Raw genomic sequence first — 22,318 nt, 5'->3', positions numbered from 1 at the left:
TGAAATCATCTTCCAACAAAGAATTACCATGATACTTCCGACTTAAGGCATCGGCAACTACATTAGCTTTACCCGGATGATAATGCACTTCTAGGTTATTGATGAGGACATCGCCACGCTGGACACACCGACGCCATGGTCTTCCCCAAGTTCCAATTCGTTCCCAACTCAGCTGCCACGTCGCCCTCGGATTCAGCAGACACATCATCGCTGTTTCGGTCATAACTTCCTCATACGACATCGAAATGGGCCGTTCTTGGATGCGTTGGAAAGGGGACGACGACGCCATCGTTTTGGATCTGGTCCCAGCTCCAGAAGGTCCGTGGATCATTCTGTGTGACCACAGCAAGGTGCTGCGTCACCTATTTGGGCCAACTTGGCCATGTATCGTGTCGGGCCTTAAGCCCAAGTTGTGGGCGCCCAAACCATGGCCGTCCCCAACCCTAGGTCGAGTCTTAGACTATAAACACAGCCGCTGCCACTGCTACACAATTGGGTTTTATTTAGAGTTTAGTTTTCCATCGAGGAACTGAATCGTTCATTGTAACTGTGGTGACAAATCCTTTTACAGTGATCCAGGGCCCCCGTTCTTGATCTCCTCCACTGTATCGATTAGTCCTTTGGAACCGAGTTCTTGAACCCTTTATTGATATTCGCGTCATTCATATTTGCAATTTCAGATTGCGTGTTTTACCTTCTTGCTTGTGCTCTTCGATTTGCTTGCAGGAAAAGCCTTCTTGGCGAGGTCAATCAAGTTGTGCTTGGTTGATAACCAATGGAGCAGTGGTGTAATGGTTGCAGGGTTTGAATCGTGTCTGATTTGAAGCCGGATCGCCAACGTCGAGATCTCCACAAATCGAACTTACCGGCTACCTCTCGGAAGATCGGGCCTGTACCCATCAATTGGTATCAGAGCTTTCAGGTTTACCGCGAGGTATAATCTCGTTTGCCTTAGATTCATATTTGTTCATTACCTAGAGTCCACAAAAAGCCCAAAAATATTTCAACTTCCGCTGTCCTATCGCCCTTTGTGCCTTTGCAATTTCGTTTCAGATTCGTGTTGTTGAGTTTGTGTCCGTGGTCGAGTCTTGTTGCTGGTTTAGGATTGTGTTCATGGTCGTAGTTCAATCGCCCGTTGCTGTGATTTTGTTTTCCGCCGCTATCCCATCCACCGTTCCCAAACAACAAGTCGAAGCCACCACATTACTCAACTTGCCCCGCTAGCCGCCTTGTGTAACTTCTTGCCGCCGCGCAAACCCTAGATAGGTTGCCAGCCGCTCTTATTTTGCCTGCATCGCAGCCATCCTTACATCATTAGGTGAATACCTACTGCTGTGATCGGTGTTAGAGTTTAGGGACGCTTTGCCCTAACTGCCGCCGCCGTGTTGTGCCTCTCGGAAAACATACCTTGAGATACCTTCGGTAAAATAGGCATAACTTTTCGCTCGTTTATCAGAAAAATCTGAATTTTTTTCAGCAGCTTCTTGACACCATTTGGACCCGACCCAAACTTGGCTTCGCTCTATTTGGTTTTATCAGAATTGCCAAAAAAAATTGGGAAAATATAGAAAAAAAATTGTCAAAGTTTTTGCACGCTTTTCAGAGAACGTGTTGAATTTCTGTAGACCACATCCCACCTCAGTTGTAGGTGCCAATTTTTGTGGTTGCATCTTTTGTGATCCTTGTTCAGAGAAAAGTATAAAAAATAGTGAAAAAAAGTTTGTTTCCTACTAGTGCCTTTTGGAAAAATCCGGGAAAAATTCAGGAAAAAGGAGAAATCCGGGCTATTTGTTTGTTCTGTGAGTTCTTTCGATCGTCCTTTGTTTTCACCTTGTTGCGCTACGTCTCGACACGTCTTAGCCAGCACCTGTGATTTGTACTTTGGATCCAGATTGAACAATCGTTACTCTGCACTCGTTAATTGCTAATCCTTGCTGTCATATTGTGTGCCTACCCATAGCTCCACATATTTTTCTATCAGCACAGGTTCATCTTGCAACTGTTACCCACGCTCAACAATAGATTGCTTTGCCACTTTGGTTTTGCTCCTATTTGGCGTTGGTAAGAATACAGGCAAGACGGTGGTAAGCCGCTTGTGATTTTACATTCCACTTTCACCACCATCACCACCACTTGTTTCCTTTTAGTTGATAGGGATAATACTTTGGTGTTGTCTTTTTCTATCTTCTAACCATGGCAGGAACTCCGACGGACTTCAATGAGTGCGTGTCCAAGGGCGAGCTTGCAACGTTCATGACTGAACAACGCAATCTTATGACCGAGCTGACGCGCAACGTGAACAATCTGGTCACCCGCATTGAACAGCTTGAGCAACGCCCTCCACCTTATCATGCTGATGATGAAGATGCAGATGCTTTTGGTGATGAAGATGTGTATGCTGACGATGGTGCCCGTCGCCGCCTCAACTTCAATCGTCGTGGTATGGCAGGTAATAATCATGGTAATAATGACCCTTTTGCTAAAATTAAATTTAGTCTACCTCCTTTTGCTGGTAATGTTGATCCAGAGGCATATTTAGATTGGGAGCTTGCTGTTCAACAAAAATTTGATTCTCATAATGTTCCTGTTGAGCATAGAGTTAGACTTGCTACTAGTGAGTTTACTAATTTTGCTTTGTTCTGGTGGAGTGATCTTTGCAATGCCAATAATGCTGCTGCTGTGCCTCAAACTTGGAATGTTTTAAAGCAACGTATGAAATCTCGTTTTGTTCCTCCTTATTACCAACGTGATTTACGTTTGAAACTACAAACTTTAAAACAAGGTGATAAAGGAGTAGAAGCATACTATCAAGAATTGCTTATTGGTTTAGCACGTTGTGGTATAAATGAAGATGATGATGATGCTAGTGCTAGATTTTTTGGTGGTTTAAACCATGATATACAGAACATACTTGATTACAAAGAATGGCGCAATTTTTCCCAATTGTATCATCTTGCTATTAAGGCCGAACGAGAAGTACAGGGACGCAAACAACACCAGCCTTTCAGGTCTAACAATAGGAGGAATTTTCAGCAGCGTTCCGAGCCGGAGACGCCCAAGCTTCCTGTTGCACCACAGCCATCTACACCTCCATTTTCTTCCGGGGTAAGTAAATTGTCTAATGTGCAGTTTCCACAACTGAAGAAAGGTGGCACTCCGGGTGCTTCTACTAGCTCCTCCTCGTCCAGCTCTAAAATCATTTGCCACCGATACAAAGGCATGGGACATGTCATGAAGGAATGCCCCAGTCGTCGCGCTTTCATTGCTATCGAGGATGGATATGTAAGTGCTAGTGATGTTGAAGATGATTTAGCCCTTGCTGCTAACATTGATGCAGATCCCACCGAGGGTGATCATGACAAGGAGGCCATCACCATTGACTCTGTGGCTGCTGCCGCGGACTACCCTAGCCTTCTTGTGCAGCGTGTGTTGAGTACACGTGTGGGTCATGAAGAAGAGATGAACATCCAACGCCACAATTTGTTCCACATGTATCTCATTGTGCAGGGTTGTCGTGTTCTCACTATCATTGATAGCGGGAGTTGCAACAACTTGGTGAGTTCAGATTTGGTTGACAAGCTTGGCTTGACCACACGACAACATTCGTATCCATATAAACTTCAATGGTTCAATAATAGTGGTAAGACTAAGGTAACTAAATCAGCATGCATTAGCTTTTTCACAGGCTCTTATCATGATACTGCTGATTTTGATGTTGTCCCTATGCAAGCTTGTTCCATTTTGTTAGGTCGCCCATGGGAATTTGATAATGATGCTTTACACCATGGTAGAACTAATACATACACTATCATACATAAGGACAAGAAAATTACATTGCTGTCTTTGTCTCCTACGGATATTATTAAATATGCTAATGAGATCAAAAATAAACCTCCAACAGACATTGCTAAAAATAATGGGATTAAGTTAAAAGGAGGTGCTTTTCTTGCTACAACTCCTGCTACTGCTGAGTTATGTGATAATCCTGATGCACCATGTTATACTATGTTTTGTCAACCTTTTATGTCTGGTGCATTGCCTGCTGTCACTAACCTTTTGTAGGAGTTCGTTGATGATGGGATGGAGTCGAGGACAACTCCAATTCTACAAGGAGGGGATGATGAGGACATCGCCAAGATGGAGTCGAGGATGACTCCAATTTGAGAAGGGGAGGATGATGAGGACATCGCCATGCTGGACACACCGACGCCATGGTCTTCCCCAAGTTCCAATTCGTTCCCAACTCAGCTGCCACATCGCCCTTGGATTTAGTAGACACGTCGTCACTGTTTCGGTCATAACTTCCTCATACGACATCGAAATGGGCCGTTCTTGGATGCATTGGAAAGGGGACGACGACGCCGTCCTTTTGGATCTGGTCCCAGCTCCAAAAGGTCTGTGGATCATTCTGTGTGACCACGGCAAGGTGCTGCATCACCTATTTGGGCCAACTTGGCCATGTATCGTGTCGGGCCTTAAGCCCAAGTTGTGGGCGCCCAACCCCTGGCCGTCCCCAACCCTAGGTCGAGTCTTAGACTATAAACACAGCCACCGCCGCTGCTACACAATTGGGTTTTGTTTAGAGTTTAGTTTTCCATCGAGGAACTGAATCGTTCATTGTAACTGTGGTGACAAATCCTTTTACAGTGATCCAGGGCCCCCGTTCTTGATCTCCTCCACTATGTTGATTAGTCCTTTGGAACTGAGTTCTTGAACCCTTTATTGATATTCGTGTCATTCATATTTGCAATTTCAGATTGCGTGTTTTACCTTCTTGCTTGTGCTCTTTGATTCGCTTGTAGGAAAAGCCTTCTTGGCGAGGTCAATCAAGTTGTGCTTGGTTGATAACCAACGGAGTAGTGGTGTAATGGTTGCAGGGTTTGAATCATGTCTGATTTAAAGCCGGATCGTCAACGTCGAGATCTCCACAAATCGAACTTACCGGCTACCTCTCAGAAGATCGGGCCTGTACTCATCAGTTGTAGTCCTTGATCAATTCTAGCCATCTTCATTGCCTCATGTTCAACTCAGGTTGAGTGAAAATATACTTCAGGCTCTTGTGATCAGTGTAGATATGGCAAACATTGCCAAGCAAGTAATGCCTCCAAATCTTCAAAGCATGGATAACTGCTGCAAGCTCTAAATCATGTGTTGGATAGTTGACTTCGTGTTTTCTCAATTGGCATGAGGCATAAGCAATGACTCGGCCTTCCTACATTAACAAACATCCTAAACCAGTACCTGAGGCATCACAAAATACATCAAATGGTTTCTCAATGTCAGGTTGTGCCAATACAGGAGCAGTAGTTAACAAAGTCCGTAAAGTGTGAAAAGCTGCTTCACACTCTGGTGTCCATACAAATTTCTCATCCTTCTGAAGTAACCTTGTCATAGGCTTGGATATCTTAGAGAAATCTGGGATAAACCGACGGTAATATCCAGCTAGACCAAGAAAACTTCGGACTTCATGAACTGAGGTTGGGGCTTTCCAATCCATCACTTCTTGCACTTTGGATGGGTCTACAAAAATTCCATTTTCTGATAAGACGTGGCCTAGGAAAGGTACCTTCTTCAACCAAAACTCACATTTACTAAACTTTGCATACAACTTATGCTCTCTTAGTCTCATCAATACCACTCTCAAGTGCTCTTCGTGTTCTTCTGCTGTCTCAGAATAAATCAAGATATCATCGATGAACACAACCACGAACTTGTCAAGTTCAGGCATAAACACCGAGTTCATCAAATACATAAAGTAGGCAGGAGCATTGGTCAATCTAAAGGACATGACTAAATACTCATAAAGGCCATACCTAGTGGAAAAAGCAGTCTTAGGTACGTCTTCGGGCCTAATCTTGATTTGGTTATAACCTGACCTCAAATCAATCTTAGAGAACACTTTTGCTTTCGACAATTGATCAAACAAGATATCAATGCGAGGCAAAGGATACTTGTTCTTGATAGTAACAACATTGAGTGGACGGTAATCCACACACATTCGCAAAGACTTGTCCTTTTTCACGAATATGGTGGGACAACCCCAAGGTGATGAACTAGGGTGAATGAGACCCTTCTCTAAAAGTTCATGCAATTGAATCTTCAATTCTGCTAACTCATTAGGAGGCATTCTATACGGTCTTCGAGAAATAGGCGCGGTACCAGGCAACAATTCTATCTTGAACTCTATTTCTCTATCCGGTGGTAATCCTAGCAATTCCTCAGGAAAGACATCCAGAAATTCACATACTACCGAAATATCAGCAAGGGCCATAGGCTGGATAGCATTGGCCACATTATGGAGATCAAACTCCCGAGGAAGGGGTACTAGAAAAGCCTCATTATTCTTGGGATCCCTCAACATAACAGTTCTAGTCGAGGTATCAATAAGAACACCATGGTTCTTCATCCAATTCATCCCCAAGATCACATCAATACCTAATCCCGGTAATATCACTAGGTTTGCAGTATACTCCCGTTCACTTATTTGGATGCGTACACCTCTAACTATCTGGTTGGTAGAAATGTTGCTCCCAGCAGCACTTATGCAATAACCACCCTTTTCTACTACAACTATTTTCTGGTCATACTTGGATGCAAATATTGGACTCATGAAAGAATGTGAAGCTCCCGAATCAAATAAAACAACTGCAGGATGATGATTCATGAGAAACATACCAGTCGTGACCACTTCACCAGAGGGAATCTCTTCCATGGTGGTATAGTGCACATGTCCCTAACGTCCACTAGAATTGCTCTGCTTCTGGTTGTTGTTCTTCCTAGGATATGGACAATTTCTTGACCAATGGCCAGTCTTGTTGCAATTCTAGCATGGCATACCATTAGGTGGAACATTGGAGCTACTCTGTCCAGTGCTACCCTTAGGTAGAGCAACAGAATAAGCCTTGCGGTATACTTGCTAGTTCTGACTTGGCTGTGCCTTCTTCTGGGGTGGTCTAAACTTTGGAGCTGGAGGGCGGAACTGGGGTCTTGCATTGGTAGGAGCTTGGGACTGAGATACTCCTGCTTCAAAAGCTCGCTTGCGATTCTTGGACGCTGTATAGATGTTGTTCTAGTTCTCTTGGGTTAGTGCATCACTAACAAACTCATTGAAGGTAGCACATTTGTTGTTAGCGAGCGTCTTCATCAGCTTCGGGCTAAGGCCCCGCTTGAAACTAGCAATTTTCTTTGCATCTGTATCCACAAACTCTATAGCATACCTTGACAAATTGTTAAAGGCATGCAGATACTTAGTCAAACTCTTAGTTCCCTGTGTCAGCCTCATGAATTCCGTATGCTTCATGCTCATCAGACCTGGGGGAATATAATGCCCCCTAAATGCAACCTTGAACTGATTCCATGTAATTTGAGCATCTCCAGGCAAAGTGGATCGATGGTGACTCCACCATATGCCCGCTGGTCCATGCAACTGGTGCGATGCATACTCGGTCTTCAAGTGTTCAGTGAGCCTTAAAAGATGGAACTTCTGTTCCATAGTATTCAACCACTCATCTGACTGCAGTGGTTCTTCTGCTTCCTTGAAGACAGGAGGCTTGGTGTCGAGGAAGTTCTTAAAAGTACTGAACTAGTTAGGTTCAGGTCCCTGATGCTGATCTCTCCCACGTCCTTGTCCCGCATTTAGCGTGAGACCGCGCAGCACTTCACCCATAGCATGTTGAGTCTCCATTAGCTGCGCCATCATCTCAGCTGGGGTAGGATGCGGTGGTGGGGGAAGATCCTCATGACCATTGCCACGGCCATCGTTACCACCCGCATCATCACCAAAAATTCCCCTACGAGTGCGCGTCATCTGCGAAGTTGCAACAACAAGTGATTATTGGAGGATGCCCAAAGATTGCAGAAGAATTGCAAAAATTATGCCATACTGTAATTACTGGAGAGAATTATAAATTCATACAATAACACAGAGGCACAACAATCCAATTCCACAGCATAACATCACCAAATGATCGCTTATTGTGCTCGCACTACTATAGCTAAACTACTCCTCGGGGTGGTCGCTATCGATGTCGGGCACACCATCACCATGGTCATCCTCACAAGACTTCACCTCTTCATCTTTAGTTACCACTTAAGGGAGACACGTGCAAAAGAAATGGTTTACTTAACGATAGATCATTTAAGGGGGAATCATGTAGGAACATGAATGAACAATGCACCATGATGTATGCTCGTTCCGTACGTTCTCACAAACTTAGAAAAATAATCTCTAACGACATACACGGTGGCATACATACGTTCTCTCAATACATTCATAACTAGACGAGCTACATGTTTCGTTGTTAGTGTACCTACAGAAAATGCATTTCAGCCCAACCCAACAAATATAAATATAGAAATGTAAATGCAGGATCTAAATTGCAACTAAATACTTCCATATATGTATACCCATACATATATTTCTATATCAAAGCTACCCGATGACAATTTATACCCACAATTAAATACGCACCGTACACACATGCAAGCATGCATATACAGTCGTATCAAAACTAGCTCTCCCCGACCGCACACTCACGTCTTGCGGTCTTGCCACTTATCAACTTACCTTCTTACCTTAGCGTAGAGACATTTGATCCATACATTACCATTCAAGTGAATGGCATCCATACAATAGCACGCTGTATGGACGACGAAAGTAAAAACCCCCCATGTTAGTACTTAAATAGCCACCTAAAAGTCCTTAACTGGGCATAAAGGAGATGACCACTGGCACACTTTAGATTTTTATAACACAAAACCTTTGTTTTTAAATACACATATGACAAGTTTTAATGTTGAATCCTTGCTCTGATACCAGCTGTCACAGAACCGTCCAATTTATAAGAGCACAAGTACAATAGCAATCACCGAAGCGATCAAACCATCATACTTGAGCCCATATAAACCCAGTAGTCCAATGAAATTGCGAAGGATCTCAAACAACCAACATACAAACCAAGATCGTAGAGATTCAACACAACCAGTCATATGTTACATCACAGTTCACAAATAGGTCTCATACATCAGAGTTCGAATAATTATTACAAACCAAGTTTGAAAGTAGCGGAAGCAAAGTAGTTTAACATCAACATCACATGTAGTTTAATACAAAGCCAGTGTCATAGTCATCTCCAACCAAAAGCACAAAGGTGAGATGAAATACAGAATGACCATTGCCCATGGTCCTAGTCCTCATCCACAGCAAGAGCAAGACAGTTCTTGCAGTAGCCATGAAACATAACGTTATCTGCAATAAAGGGAATAAAACCCTGAGTACGAGAAGGTACTTAGCGAGACTTACCCGTCCAACTAATATACTAAGACACCAAGGAGTATGTAAGGCTTTATAAGTAGAGCTGGTAGACATTATTTGCAGAAAAAGCATAAGTTATCCAACATCTCTTTAATTGTGAATCACCAGTTATTAATCCTATCTCATACTAGATTAGCAACTATCCTATGCCAAACATGTTGGTACCATTAAGTCATCACAATAATAACCATATCCAGTTGAGTTCTTGCATAATCTCATAACCATCATTTCCATAATTTACTATGATGAAAGGAACTCAAGTCAAGTTCTCACTATCCGGGAGAGACGGCGATTCGAATCGATTCCTACCCAGCTGGGGAAATATTCCTAACACACACCCAGGCATGCCTCGCGAAGGTAGCCTTAGGTCACCTTTGGTACAAATCAGGAACCAAATTCGCGGGTACGACCAGCGCTGCACAATCAGAGAACCACTCTGCCAAGGGTGATTGGGACTCTAACCTGCCTTTGGGCTTATGCCAATGGCTCTCCGCACATCCATACTACCATCCAGAGTGCGCACTTGAACTACTCGTGGTCCCGGCCTGAGATGAGCTACTCGGCTTCGCGGTTGGAACGACTTATCCAACCAACTATGTGAGAGGTTGCGTTCAACATGACAAGATGACCTCCAACGTCTGGTCCTTAAACGACACAGGTGGAGTCACTACAATACCACATATAAGACTCCACCTGGTCTCCATTTATTCAACAATACCAGGTTATGTTCCACGATAGCACAATATAGCCAACCGTGATTAAGTTATCACCTATAGCTCGCAGGTGACAGGGAATCACCCGACTTCTACCGGTCTAAGCAGAGCTAAGCATGATAAACGTTCCTGGACTTAAATAGGATTCATGGTAGATATATCTGGTCAAGGAATGGTAGTATGCAGCAAGTGTTTACAAACAACTCCTGTCACGTAATGCAGCAATACGAATAACTTTAAGTGATATTAATAAAATAGGGAGACTTATAATGCTCCGGGGCTTGCCTTTCACAAACGTCGAAGGCTGGTGATCGGGGCACTTGGGAAGGTGATCGGCTTCAGGCTCTCCTTCACCGGGAACCTCCAGGTGCTGAACTTCCTGATTCTCCTCCTGCGGGTCGACGTCGAGCTCCACTAGCGTGATCTCCTCGGTTGCACCTATTGCATGCATATGCATAAATAAGTGCCATGAATGCATAAGATGGATCACGGAGGATGTGATAACAGAATGTACATGCTGTGACAATGATATTAAGTAGCAAAATGATAACAATGCTAACTCTTTATTTGCCTAGTAGGTGCATATCTCTTCTCTAGTTATTTACAAATTTCACATAAAGCAATATCTAAGTTACACATGACAGTTACAAGTTTATATCATAACTGAAGTTACACTTATCCAAATATTGTGATCTTAGACTTCATGGAAAGCTTATAAAATTGTCTACAACTCTTATTTACTCATCAAAAGCTGAATCACAATCTATCCTAGACAAAATAGGAAATCTATGCAGTGCTGTCCAGAAATTCCAGAGAACAAGCAATTCAGAAAAACTAACTTTAAACCGATAGAACTCCTAAACCCTTTGGCCTATTTACCTGAAATTTTAACACAAGATAGATGAAGAAGTTACCTACAACTTTGTTATTAACCATTTCTACAGAAAATATCATTTCGACTATGCAACATAACAAGCAATAGAATCGGTCCGAAAACATGTTAAATCGAATTATAAAGCGACAATATTTCTACTATATGTAAGCATTCAAAATTTGACACCACCAAGTACACCAACAGTTTAGGGACATCAAATACACTCAAGAAAACCTAATGGCAAAGCCCAAACTATTGATTTAATTGCCTTTATTAATTTATTTAGATAATTAGGTTAAATAATAAACCTATACCAAATGTGCATAATAAATTCTCAGAAAATTATAGTGGCTTACAAGTTCCCTCAATATACTACTGTAAAAGTTTCATACCATTTTAACATGTATAACCTTCTTTACAAAAATGACAAGCCAGCAAGGTCTATTTTAGCAAAAATAGTAAACCCTATAGAAAAGTGTCAAACAACAGATTATATATTTTTATAAACAACTACACTTAATAAGGAACACAACAAAATTTGGTTCACAAAAATTGGACCTCTAGAACTCCACTTATCATTTTTCAAAGTTTGCATCAAATCTGGACAAATGAACTAGCTTTATTTGAACTGGGTTACTGTAGCGACGGAAAACAGAGCACCGCGCGGGACGGCGCGGAATTGGCCGGAGTTCGCCGGCGGTGACTTTTCTGGTGACAACACTGGCGCTACAAGCTTACTCACGACATTGCGCATCTACCGAGCCATCTAGCTAGGTCTATCGCCGGAGCTAAGGAAGACGACGGCGTCCATGGCGGCCCGGTGGTGCGGATCGACGGCGAGCCATCAACGGCGACTGAGACAACGAAATCAAAGGTTACGCCGAGGTTCACCATCCCAAAGCAACTCTAGCGCACACACTAACGGGACTCGCGGTGGTCGGAGATGAGCCGGCCATGGTGACGGGGTGCGGCGGTGAAACGCCGGTGAGGAATGCGCTCGGCACAACGGCTTACTAGGCGCTGCCAGTGAGCAAACGAGGGCGCGAGGTGACGGTGGAAGCACAATGGAGATCCTGTGGTGGTGTTAGAGTGGCAAGGCGCGAGCTCGTGCCGTCAATGGCGACGGCGGAGCCACTGTGCTGCTGCTGGGACTGCTGCGGCGCTTCGGACGAGTGGAGGATGAATGAGAGTGAATGGGAGGGCAGAGGAGCGCGGCTTTTGCAGTGGACAGCGGCAGCGGTGCCAGGACGGCCACAGCGTGTGGCTCACACGGTCAGGCGTCCGGCGACGCGCGGCGCCACGCGGCCAATGAGCTCTGAACCGGCAGTGCACTGTAGCAGTCTGAATTTTTCGTTTCAGTTACCAAATGAACCGACTGACAGCGCTACTTTGATAGTGATTAACTCCAAATTCGTGGCGTATTAGTGGAAGCAATAAACATGAAAGTTGTAGAGCTACCTTCCATCTACAACTTCTATTCAAGGATCAAAGTCTAATTCACAAAGGATTACAAGTTATAACAAGCCAAAGTCGAGTTCATGAAACTAAAATCCAGTATAACACTTAGAAAAATTTTCAATTGTTGAAACAGCTTTCAATCCTGACTTGTGGGCCATTTTTGAATATGTTGTGCATATTTTCATGACTTGGCTTCTAAACAAAATTTGTTCCTTATCAAATTTGCTACAACTTTGTTTTAGGTTGCTCAGACATGCAAACATCCTAAGCTACACTTTTTAAACAGTCAAACCAAAGTGTTAAGGGGTCAAAATGGGTCAAACCATGACTTGGGAACCTAATTAGTCAAAGTGATCAACATGAACAATGTCCCAAATGACATTCTAAATGTAACTAAGTTACTTAAAAGAATTTTTAGCCACACCAAACACTGGTCACACAAGAATCAAGCAAGGTATGTACTAAAACAATGAAAAACACATGAAATGTTACAAATGTTTCATAGTCCTATTTCACATGTTTCATGATCTTGTTGCATAGCTAACTAACCATGTTTCACTAAAGTGAGTAGCACATGTTGCACTTAAGTGTTGCACTTAAGTGTTGCACACTTTTCATTTTATAAAGGAAACAACACACATGAAACATAACGATACGTTGCAATGTTTCAAAAACATGTTTCATATGATATAAGCTCATAAATGCATGACTGATGCTCATGATCATGAATGCTCAATGATGATTGTGATCATGAAATGTCAAGGTTAAGTGCATGCTTAACACCGAGGGTGTTACATGCAGCGCTATAGGATCCCGGTGTGGCTCTGCTTGTGGAGTTCACCCTCCACAAGAACGAAGGACTTGGTGCGACGTGCGAGTTGTCAAGCTTTTGTCTTGTCCATCGGTAGCGTGTCACGGAGGAGGTAGTCAGGGTAGAGTGTTCTCTAGTCGACCAGAGGGTCGGGCTCTGTCGCTAGATCCTTTTCAAGCTCCATGACCTCGGGGCCAGATGGAGCCATCGGTTGGTTATCCCCCGAGGCTGGATCAGACGGATCATCGTTGGCCTGTTTCGACCCTTCGTAGCACCCCAAGGGCTTGTGTTGGTCACTGGCGAAGACACCTATTGGCACTGGCTCTTGACCGGATGCCACCTTTGCAAGCGCGTCGACCGCCTCATTGAGGCGCCTTGGGATGTGATTGAGTTCGAGGCCATCGAATTTGTCCTCCAGCCATCGGACTTATTGGTAGTACGCAGCCATCTTGGCATTGTGATAGCTTGACTCCTTCATGACTTGGTTGACGACCAGCTAGGAGTCGCCTTGGATGTTGAGGCTTTAGATGCCCAACTCGATGGCAATGCGTAGGCCATTGATGAGTGCTTCATAATCAGCCACATTATTGGATGAGGGGAAATGGAGACAAACCATATACCTCTTGTGTACCCTAAGGGGTGATACGAAGACTAGCCCCACGCCAGCACCCTTCTTTATCAGTGATCCATCAAAGTACATCATCCAGTACTCTTGATCAACGACCGCTGGTGGTGTTTGGACCTCCGTCCATTTCATGATAAAGTCAGCCAACACCTAGGACTTGATCACCATTCGGGAGGCATACGTAATGCCCTGATCCATCAACTCGAGCGCCCAATTTCTGGTTCTTCCCATGGCATCCTGGCTTTGGACAACCTCGCTGAGGGGGAACGACATCACGACCGTCACCGAGTGTGACTCGAAGTAGTGGCGTAGCTTCCTCTTGGTGATGAGGATGGCATACAGGAGCTTTTGGATTTGGGAGTAGCAGGTCTTAGAGTCGGATAGTACCTCACTAATGAAGTACATAGGGTGCTGCACCTTGAGGGCATGCCCTTCTTTCTCCTGCTCCACTACTAGGGCGGTGCTGACAACTTGCGTGGTGGCCGCTATGTATAGCAGAAGGGATTCTCCATCGGTTGGAGGAACCAAGATCAGGGCCCTTGTCAGAAGCAGCTTGACCATATCAAGTGCCTCCTGAGCCTCGGATGTCCACTCAAAGTGGTCAGCTTTCTTCAAGAGCCGATAAAGGGGGGGACCTCGTTCGCTGAGGCGCGAGATGAATCGGCTGAGTGCGGCAAGGCACCCTATAACTCGATGAACCCCTATATGTTCTGAATCAGGCCCATCCTTGTGATGGCTGAGATTTTCTCTAGGTTGGCTTTAATGCCACGGTCGAAGACGATGAAGCCGAGCAGCATGCCCCTTGGGACCCCAAAAACACACTTCTCGGGATTGAGTTTGATGCCATTCGCTCAAAGTTTTGCAAAGGTCTGCTCAAGATCTGCAATGAGGTGGTCAGCCCATTTGGACTTAACCACGATGTCATCAATGTAGGCCTAAACGGTCCACCCAATGAGGTCCCCAAAGCATTTGAGCATACAGCACTGGTACATAGCCCTAGTGTTCTTCAGACCGAATGGCATTGAGACGTAGCAGAATGGTCCGAAGGGGGTGATGAAAGACATCATGAGCTGGTTGGACTCTTTCATCACGATTTGATGGTACCTAGAGTACGCATCAAGGAAGCAGAGGGTTTCACATCTCAAGGTAGAGTTGACTATTTGGTCTATGTACAGCAAAGGAAACGAATCCTTTGGGCATGCCTTGTTGAGACTCGTATAGTCAACACACATCCTCCATTTCCTGCTCTTCTTTCGTACAAGGATGGGGTTGGTTAACCACTCTAGGTGGTATACTTCCTTGATGAACCTGGCTGCCGAGAGTTTCGATATCTCTTCACCAATGACCTTGCGTTTCTCCTTGTCGAAGCAACGTAGGTGTTGCTTCATCGTCTTGGAGCCTAGGTGGATCTTCAAGGTATGCTCAGTGACCTCCCTCGGAATGCCTAGCATATCCAAGGGTTTTCAAGCAAAGATGTCTTTGTTGTCACGGAGGAAGTCAATGAGCGCGCTTTCCTATTTGGAGGAAAGCGTGGTACCAATGCATACTGTTTTACCCTTGGTGCTCCTAGGGTCTACGAGGTCTTCTTTAGAGCCCTTAGCCGACTCGAATGACCCGACCAACTTCTTGGCATTGGGCACTTCTTTGGTGACCTCCTTCTTGTGGGCGGCGAGCTCCCTAGAGGCGACGATCGCTGCGGCGTGACCGCAGCACTCGACCTCACACTCATAGGCGCGCTGGAAGGAGGTGCCGAGGGTGATGACCCCACGAGGGCCCGATATTTTTAGCTTGAGGTATGTATAGTTGGGGACGGCCATGAACTTCGCGTAGCATGGATGTCCTAGGATGGAGTGGAAGGTTTTGAGGAACCCAACCACCTTGAAGGAGAGGGTTTCAGTCCTATAATCAAACTGATCCCCAAAGGCAATGGGCAGATTGATCTGTCCAAGTGGCATGGCCTGCTTCCCAGGCATGATGCCATGGAAAGGTGCTCGGGTTGGGCAGAGGCACGTCCGATCGACGCCCATTTTGTCGAGCTTCTTGGCGTACATGATGCTGAGGCCGCTGCCTCCATTCATTAGAACTTTGGTGAGCCGCTTTGGGCCGATGATCGGGTCGGCCATGAGCGGATATCTTCCTAGATGTAGGACGCTCTCTAGATGGTCGGTCCGATCGAAGGTTATGGCGGACTCTGACCACCGGAGATAGGGAGGTGTGGTTGGTTTGGCCATATAGACCTCGCGGGGTGCGACCTTCTGACGACGCTTGGAGTCATAGGCTGCTGATCCTCAGAAGATCATAAGGCAGCCATCTGGCATCGAAAAGCCATCGTCCTTCTCCTCGACATTATCCACGGTGGGGGCAGGGTCCTTTCTGTGCTCCCCTTTATTGGAACCTTCGGACAAGAACCGTTATATGAGGCTGCAGTCCTTGAGCATATGCTTAACCGAGAAGGCATAGTTCGGGCACGGCCCCTCGAGTAATTTTTTGAAGTGGTTCAGAGTGCCCTCCATGGGCTTTCGACCACCCTTGCGGTCAGTAGCAGCCATGAGCGAGTCCTCGCGTTATTGCTTCTTGTTCTTCCTTTTGGCGGAACGATTGGAGGTGCCTTCATCGGCGCCCTCGTCCTGCCTTGCCTTGCCCTCGAGACGATCAAAAATCACTCCGACCATTGCCTCTCCTGAGGTGTGGCTAGTGGCCATGTCCAAGAGTTCCTTGGTGGTTCACGGGCCCTTGCATCCCATCTTATGAACCAAAGACTCGCAGGTAGTCCCGGATAGGAAGTCTCCTATAACATTGGCCTTGACGATGTTAGGGAGCCCGTTGCACTGCCGGGAGAAGCACTAGATGTACCCATAGAGGGTCTCACTAGTCTTCTGACGGTAGTTCTTGAGGTCCCATAGGTTCCCAGGGCGCTTGTATGTGCCCTGGAAGTTCTCCACAAAGATCTCCTTCATATCCACCCAACTCTGGATTGCGTTGGACGGTAGGTGTTCCAACCATGCTTGTGCCAAATTGGCCAAGAACAGTGGAAGGTTGTGGATAATGAAGTCATCATTATCTGCACCACCGGCATGGCAGGCAAGCCGATAGTCTTCAAGCCAAAGTCCAGGGTTTGTTTCCCCATAATACTTTGGGATATTGGTAGGTGGTCGGTACCTTAGCGGTAAAGTAGAGTTGAGAATGTGCTGGCCGAAGGCCTAAGGGCCTGGTAGGCTAGGGCTCGGGCTCCGGTCCTCGCCGCTATCGTAGCATCTGCCGCGACGAGGATGATAGCCACAATGGGCTCCTTCTCTTGGATCACCACACGTATGTCTATGGGTGTCGAGGGTGCTGCGTGCGTCACGGTTGCGGCTGAGACGCTGATGTACCGAGACCGTGGCATGCTGCCTGCCACCTTGTGGTGCCTGGTGGACTGACATGTCCCTGGCGGGGCGCGTCGAGGTTGTGCGCTGGCTGGCATTGAGCTCACGTCATCGAGACAGCGAGCTCTCAGCCTACTACGCCGTTGCACGCTCGAGTAGCGTGTGAATCTCATGGTGGGCCTGATGATCCTCGGGCTTCATGGCCTCTGGAAGGCCATGGAGCAAGGCCATCATGGCGGCGATGTTTTGGCTTACCCGGGTGAAGCGAGGAAGGGCTTCATCATCGGCGGTGATCCTTCGGTTTACATCATGGACCATGGCGTGTGCGCGCCCACTGTCTCCGCGGTGCTCGATCTCCCAATCGAGCTCCGAGCATTCCTGCACAAGCTGGAGTCATGCTTCCTCGATCTCTCATTGTTGGGCTTTTAGCTGCTCCACCCCCATGCGAGGTGGGGCCACTGTCTCCCCTTCGGTTTTGTTGCCGAGGTTGCCTGCTAGGGTAGCCTCCTCCATGGGGATGCTTTTGGCGTGTCCCTCGGGGGTACCCATCATGAAGCATTCTCGAGAGGGGTGATGGCTCCCCTGCTGGAGTCAGAGCCAGAGGGGTGACATGTTCGATCACCCCCATGAACTCGTTGTTCGTGGGTGGTAGGACCATGCGTTGTGCCACAAGGTGGCTAACGGTCGCCGTAGCGTTGCGGAGACCGAACGAAAGCGCTGTTGGAGCGCTCTGTATGTGGTGTTCCGGAGAGAGGGACCCTCCTCTAGAAAATTGTGCCATGTCATTAGCGTTGGAAAGGGTGAGGCGGCGTTGGTCCTCCCTAGACTGCTGAGGTCCAAGGGAGACACCGAGCTGGCGCTCAAGCCTCTCGTGGTTGAGGTCGATGGAGGGGAGAGATTGGATGGCGGCGTGAGCCAATGCCAACTCTCCTCCCACCATGATGACGAAGTCTAGGTTTTTGAAATGCACGTGTGCGCCTAGGACCCAGCTGATACCGTGGCTAACCATCCGTGGCCTGATGTTTATCATCGGAACACGCAAAGGTCCCCTACCTGGCGCGCCAACTGTCGGTGTTTCGAATAAACACCAACTAGTAAATTTATATTTGTTGCGTGTTAGGCCCAGATGGTGTACTAAAAGACACAAGGTTTATACTAGTTTAGGCAGAATGTCCCTAAGTCCAGTTTGTTGCTGCTCGAGTTATTAGCACTGAAAAAGGTTCGTAGTAGGGGGTACAAATGGTCGAGAGAGGGGCAGGTCCCAAGTCTCTAATGAAAAGGTCGAAAGGATGCTAAGAGCTCGGTTGCTGCTCAGGTGTGTGTTATGTGGTGTGTAGGATTGATCCGTCCCCTTAGTGGAGTGCCCTGCTCTCCCTTTTATAGACCAAGGGGAAGCAGGGATTACAGATGGGAGAAAGAAGAAAAACCAGAGGTAGAGGAGGTCCTTCGAAGGTGCTGGGTCTTCTTTTTCCCTTGAGCCTGCCCTGCTAACATGGCAGACGGTGCCAGGGATAGCACGTTCGCTGATCCTGATAGGGCCGTGCTCTGGCTTCGTTCAGCAAGTGGTCACGTCCCATCCTACTTCAGCGGACGATGCGGCGTGCCAGGGTGCCGAGTCATGACCCTACGGGGAGCAAACGGGGTAGTGACCATACGTCTGTTACTATAGGTGATATGAGTTCCCTCCTGAATTGTAGTGGTTGTCATATGATTATGTCAGGATCCGCGTCCGATGGCTGATGGCGGCGCCCACAACACTGTAAGACAAAAGTTAGCGTCTACAACACTGTTCGGGCTCAGTCATGCCTGGAAGGGCTTAAAGCGCCCGTCCCGTCATATCCTGACAGTACTTTCCCACAGGCGTGCAGAGTATGGTTCTCGGTAATGCGGTTGACCTAAGTGTCTTGTCTTACCCTGTGCTCGTCATTATGAAGGAGCAAGGTATAGACGTCGGGCGAGGCGGAGCCAGCCCCGTGACGTTGGGCGAGCCGGAGCCTGCCCCGCGACGTCGGGTGAGGCGAAGGCACGTCGGGCGAGGCGGAGCCAGTCCCCAGACGTCGGGTGAGGCGGAGTTTGGCCCCAGACGTCGGACGAGACGGAGTCCAGCCCTCGGGGGTCGAGCGAGGCGCAGCCAACCTTCGGTCGTATGGGCAAGAAGTGTAGTTGCGCTCTTGTCTGTTCGGAAGCATCAGCGTTTGATGGTTACTAGTTCCACCTCTTTGGGTACCCCAGTATTTGGTCCCCGACAATAGTGTCATGTCGAGCCCTCCTAGTTTTGTTTTAAAAAACAGGATAAGTTAGAACAATGTGAGTAATGTTGGCTACTATCTACAACATGTCCTTCAACTAAGATCAAATCGAGGATTGTTTTGCGGTTACGAATGGGGGTATAATGAGGACATACAACATTTGGATACAAAGTGAAAAAACAAGGTCAGAATTTGTTGCTACATAGCATCGTTACTTTAAATATGATTAGGAACAATAATGATGATGTGAGCATACTCCATTTGTCGATGTAACTTAGAGCTCTAATCTCATCGATGATCAAAATTATCTACCCCCGGCCACCTCCACGCTATGTGTTGTCTCCTAAGAATGTACCATGCATGACCCCTTGCCGCACGTTGTGTGAGCATCAAGCAATCGAGATGCATGCATGGTTGAGTTGGGCGATCTTTCACCCTCTGTTGTTCCCCGGCCCTCAAAAGGGGAAAAAAAAGGTATGTGAGGAAGGAGGTCGATATCGCTGGACTCGATCGATGTCCCAGGGACGCATGACAGGTACTGGCTACCAAATCTATTCGATCATTACCTGCATGCTCTAGTTTATATATCTGCGGTGCGCACCAGGCCCGATGGCATACATATATTAGGTAGCAAGCTTGATCTGAGAATTGAAGTGAAGTGAACACCTGGCCTTCTTGGTTTCTACTCCACTGATTATCGCCCTGTTCGTTTGGACTTGTTTGGCTGATAAGTCATGGCTGAAAGTACGGTTGGCTGATTTAGTTTGAGAGAAAAATATTATTCGTTGGCTGAAAAAGTACGATTTATAAGCCAAACAAGCCCAAACGAACAGGACGTATAGCTAGCGGAGAAGGATGGATGGATCATTCCTCCTTTAGCATTTGCATCGGTGTAGCGCTTTCAGACCGAGAGAGAGAAGGAATGGGTTTTCTCGACACAGCACATATCGTACCTAGCACTTAGCAGTCCGAAACGTGGAACATTATCATATCTTTGTTCCGAGAATATTCACGTTCTCGATTTGGAAATATTTACGTTCCTATAAATACCCTAAAGTTTTCATCTCGTTCCACGTTCTTGTTTCACCTTGAGAACATGGCTGCTAAGGTCGTACTCTAGCGTCTAGCATAACATAAAACAACATGTTCGCTTGGTCGTAAACGATCGTAAATTTACAGCCAGAACATTATTTTTCTCTCACACCAAACCAGCCAGCAGTAATAATCCACAATCGTATACGATCATTTCAGCCCCAGCTGAACAGGCCGACAATCCTCTCTAGCTTTACTTTAATTAATTTATGTAGCCCTCAGCTACTGTATGAAATAATGTATTGGAAAGAAATTAATAAAGGTTAATGCAATCTAATATTATCATTAGTTCGAGCTACTCCTATACCAATATATAGTATGGAAGTCCTAATCGGGATTGGCCTAAATAGTTAGCTAGTTTCTCAGGTTGGCTGGAAATTGTACGTCGATCAACTAGTAGTCCAACAGGTCTCTTTAAGTAATTACTAACAAATATGCCCAGACGTTGCACCCGTCAAAATGTTCATGGAAACACGACCAGGGAAATTCTACATATTTATTTACATTTATCTTTTCTATAAAATTTTAAAGCTATAATTTATTTTTTGATGACCGTACATCCTAATATAGTTACTGTTTGCATGAATGTGATGATAGTGTCCTGTTAGCTAGATCGAATTAAGTCAGAATTTTGATAGGCGGACTTGTTGGTGCTTCACTGACCTGCATGATGTTGTTATGGAGCTGGACTTCTTTAACGCCGAAGATGCAGGATGTTTGTGCGGGACCACGCCAGGGCGATCAGCGATCCGCGGTCCACGGCTCCACGCCACCACGAAGGCTTACCGTCGCCTAACGTCGATTTAGATCGCCCCGGCATCGCCACGGCTCCGTTTATGAGACTACAACGTGCACAACGTCTCGAGGCGAGCCGCGGCCGCGACACCGAGCGCTGAGGATCTCGATGCGCTGCACCAAGCTTGCCTAGTAACAAACTCACACGGCGTCGTCCACCTCCGTTGCCTCAACTTTAGCGCATGCCGTCTGTCGTCATGCCCGGGCTAGGAGCCACAAGCCGTCCTAGGCTCCCAGCACCTGCTCGCCACACCCACGACCGTCGGGGATGACACGGCGACGAGTTTACCTAGCACAAAGCCATGCGGCAAACTCCCGACGGCCAACGCCGAACCTTGCTGCAAGCTCCATCAGGCCTAAGCCTCCCCTTCTTCTCTACAAAAGCTCCAGCCTTTTCTTGTCTCTCGTGTTGCCTATGCCCGTTGAAAGCTTTAGTTTGGTTTTGATGAATTGATGAAACTCTAAGTGTTAACCTAGTTTATCAAAGTGATCATGAGATAGGTAGCACTGTTCTAAGTGGTGGAGCAATGGTGAAGATCATGATGATGGTGTGACCATGGTAATGATCAAGTGCTTAGACTTAGAAACGAAAAAAGAGAAAAACAAAAAGTTCAAGGCAAAGGTGAAATTTGATAGGAGCTTTTTGGTTTAGTGATCGAGATACTTAGCGAGTGTGATCACATTTAGGATCGATAGCCGTATTATTAAGAGAGGTGAAACTCATATCGAAATACAGTTATCAAAGTGCCACTATATGTTCTAACTCATTGCATATGCATTTAGATCTAGTGGATTGCTAACACCCTTGAAAATGTTTGTGAAAATATACTAACACACGTACATAAGGTGAAACACTTGGTGGTTGGCACATTTGAGCAAAGGTGAAGTTGGTGAAGTGAAGGAGTTGATTTTCACTAAAAATCAGCGGTCAATTATAAACTTGGTGGCGCGCTTGGGCTGCTCTCAGCCTATGACAGGAAGCAGCTTCAGTTTGTAACCTGACGTGACGCTTTAGCGTCCGGT

At 46.2% G+C, this 22,318-nt stretch overlaps 1 protein-coding gene across 1 annotated transcript; it reads right to left on the bottom strand.

The window, feature by feature from the left end:
- Nucleotides 1-15,308: 15,308 nt before the first annotated feature.
- On the bottom strand, nt 15,309-15,917 carry LOC136531331 (uncharacterized). The gene has a single exon (XM_066523997.1). The coding sequence runs from the start codon at nt 15,915-15,917 to the stop codon at nt 15,309-15,311; it is 609 nt and encodes a 202-aa protein (XP_066380094.1).
- Nucleotides 15,918-22,318: the final 6,401 nt, after the last annotated feature.

This window comes from Miscanthus floridulus, unplaced genomic scaffold (genome assembly GCF_019320115.1).
Source record: "Miscanthus floridulus cultivar M001 unplaced genomic scaffold, ASM1932011v1 fs_329_1_2, whole genome shotgun sequence".
Lineage (NCBI taxonomy): Eukaryota > Viridiplantae > Streptophyta > Magnoliopsida > Poales > Poaceae > Miscanthus > Miscanthus floridulus.
This window is presented reverse-complemented; position numbering and strand designations above follow the sequence as displayed.

What these genes read in the sequence shown, in the direction of transcription:
- LOC136531331 (XM_066523997.1), bottom strand. Translation starts at nt 15,917, where the DNA reads ATGGCCGACCCGATCATCGGCCCAAAGCGGCTCACCAAAGTTCTAATG.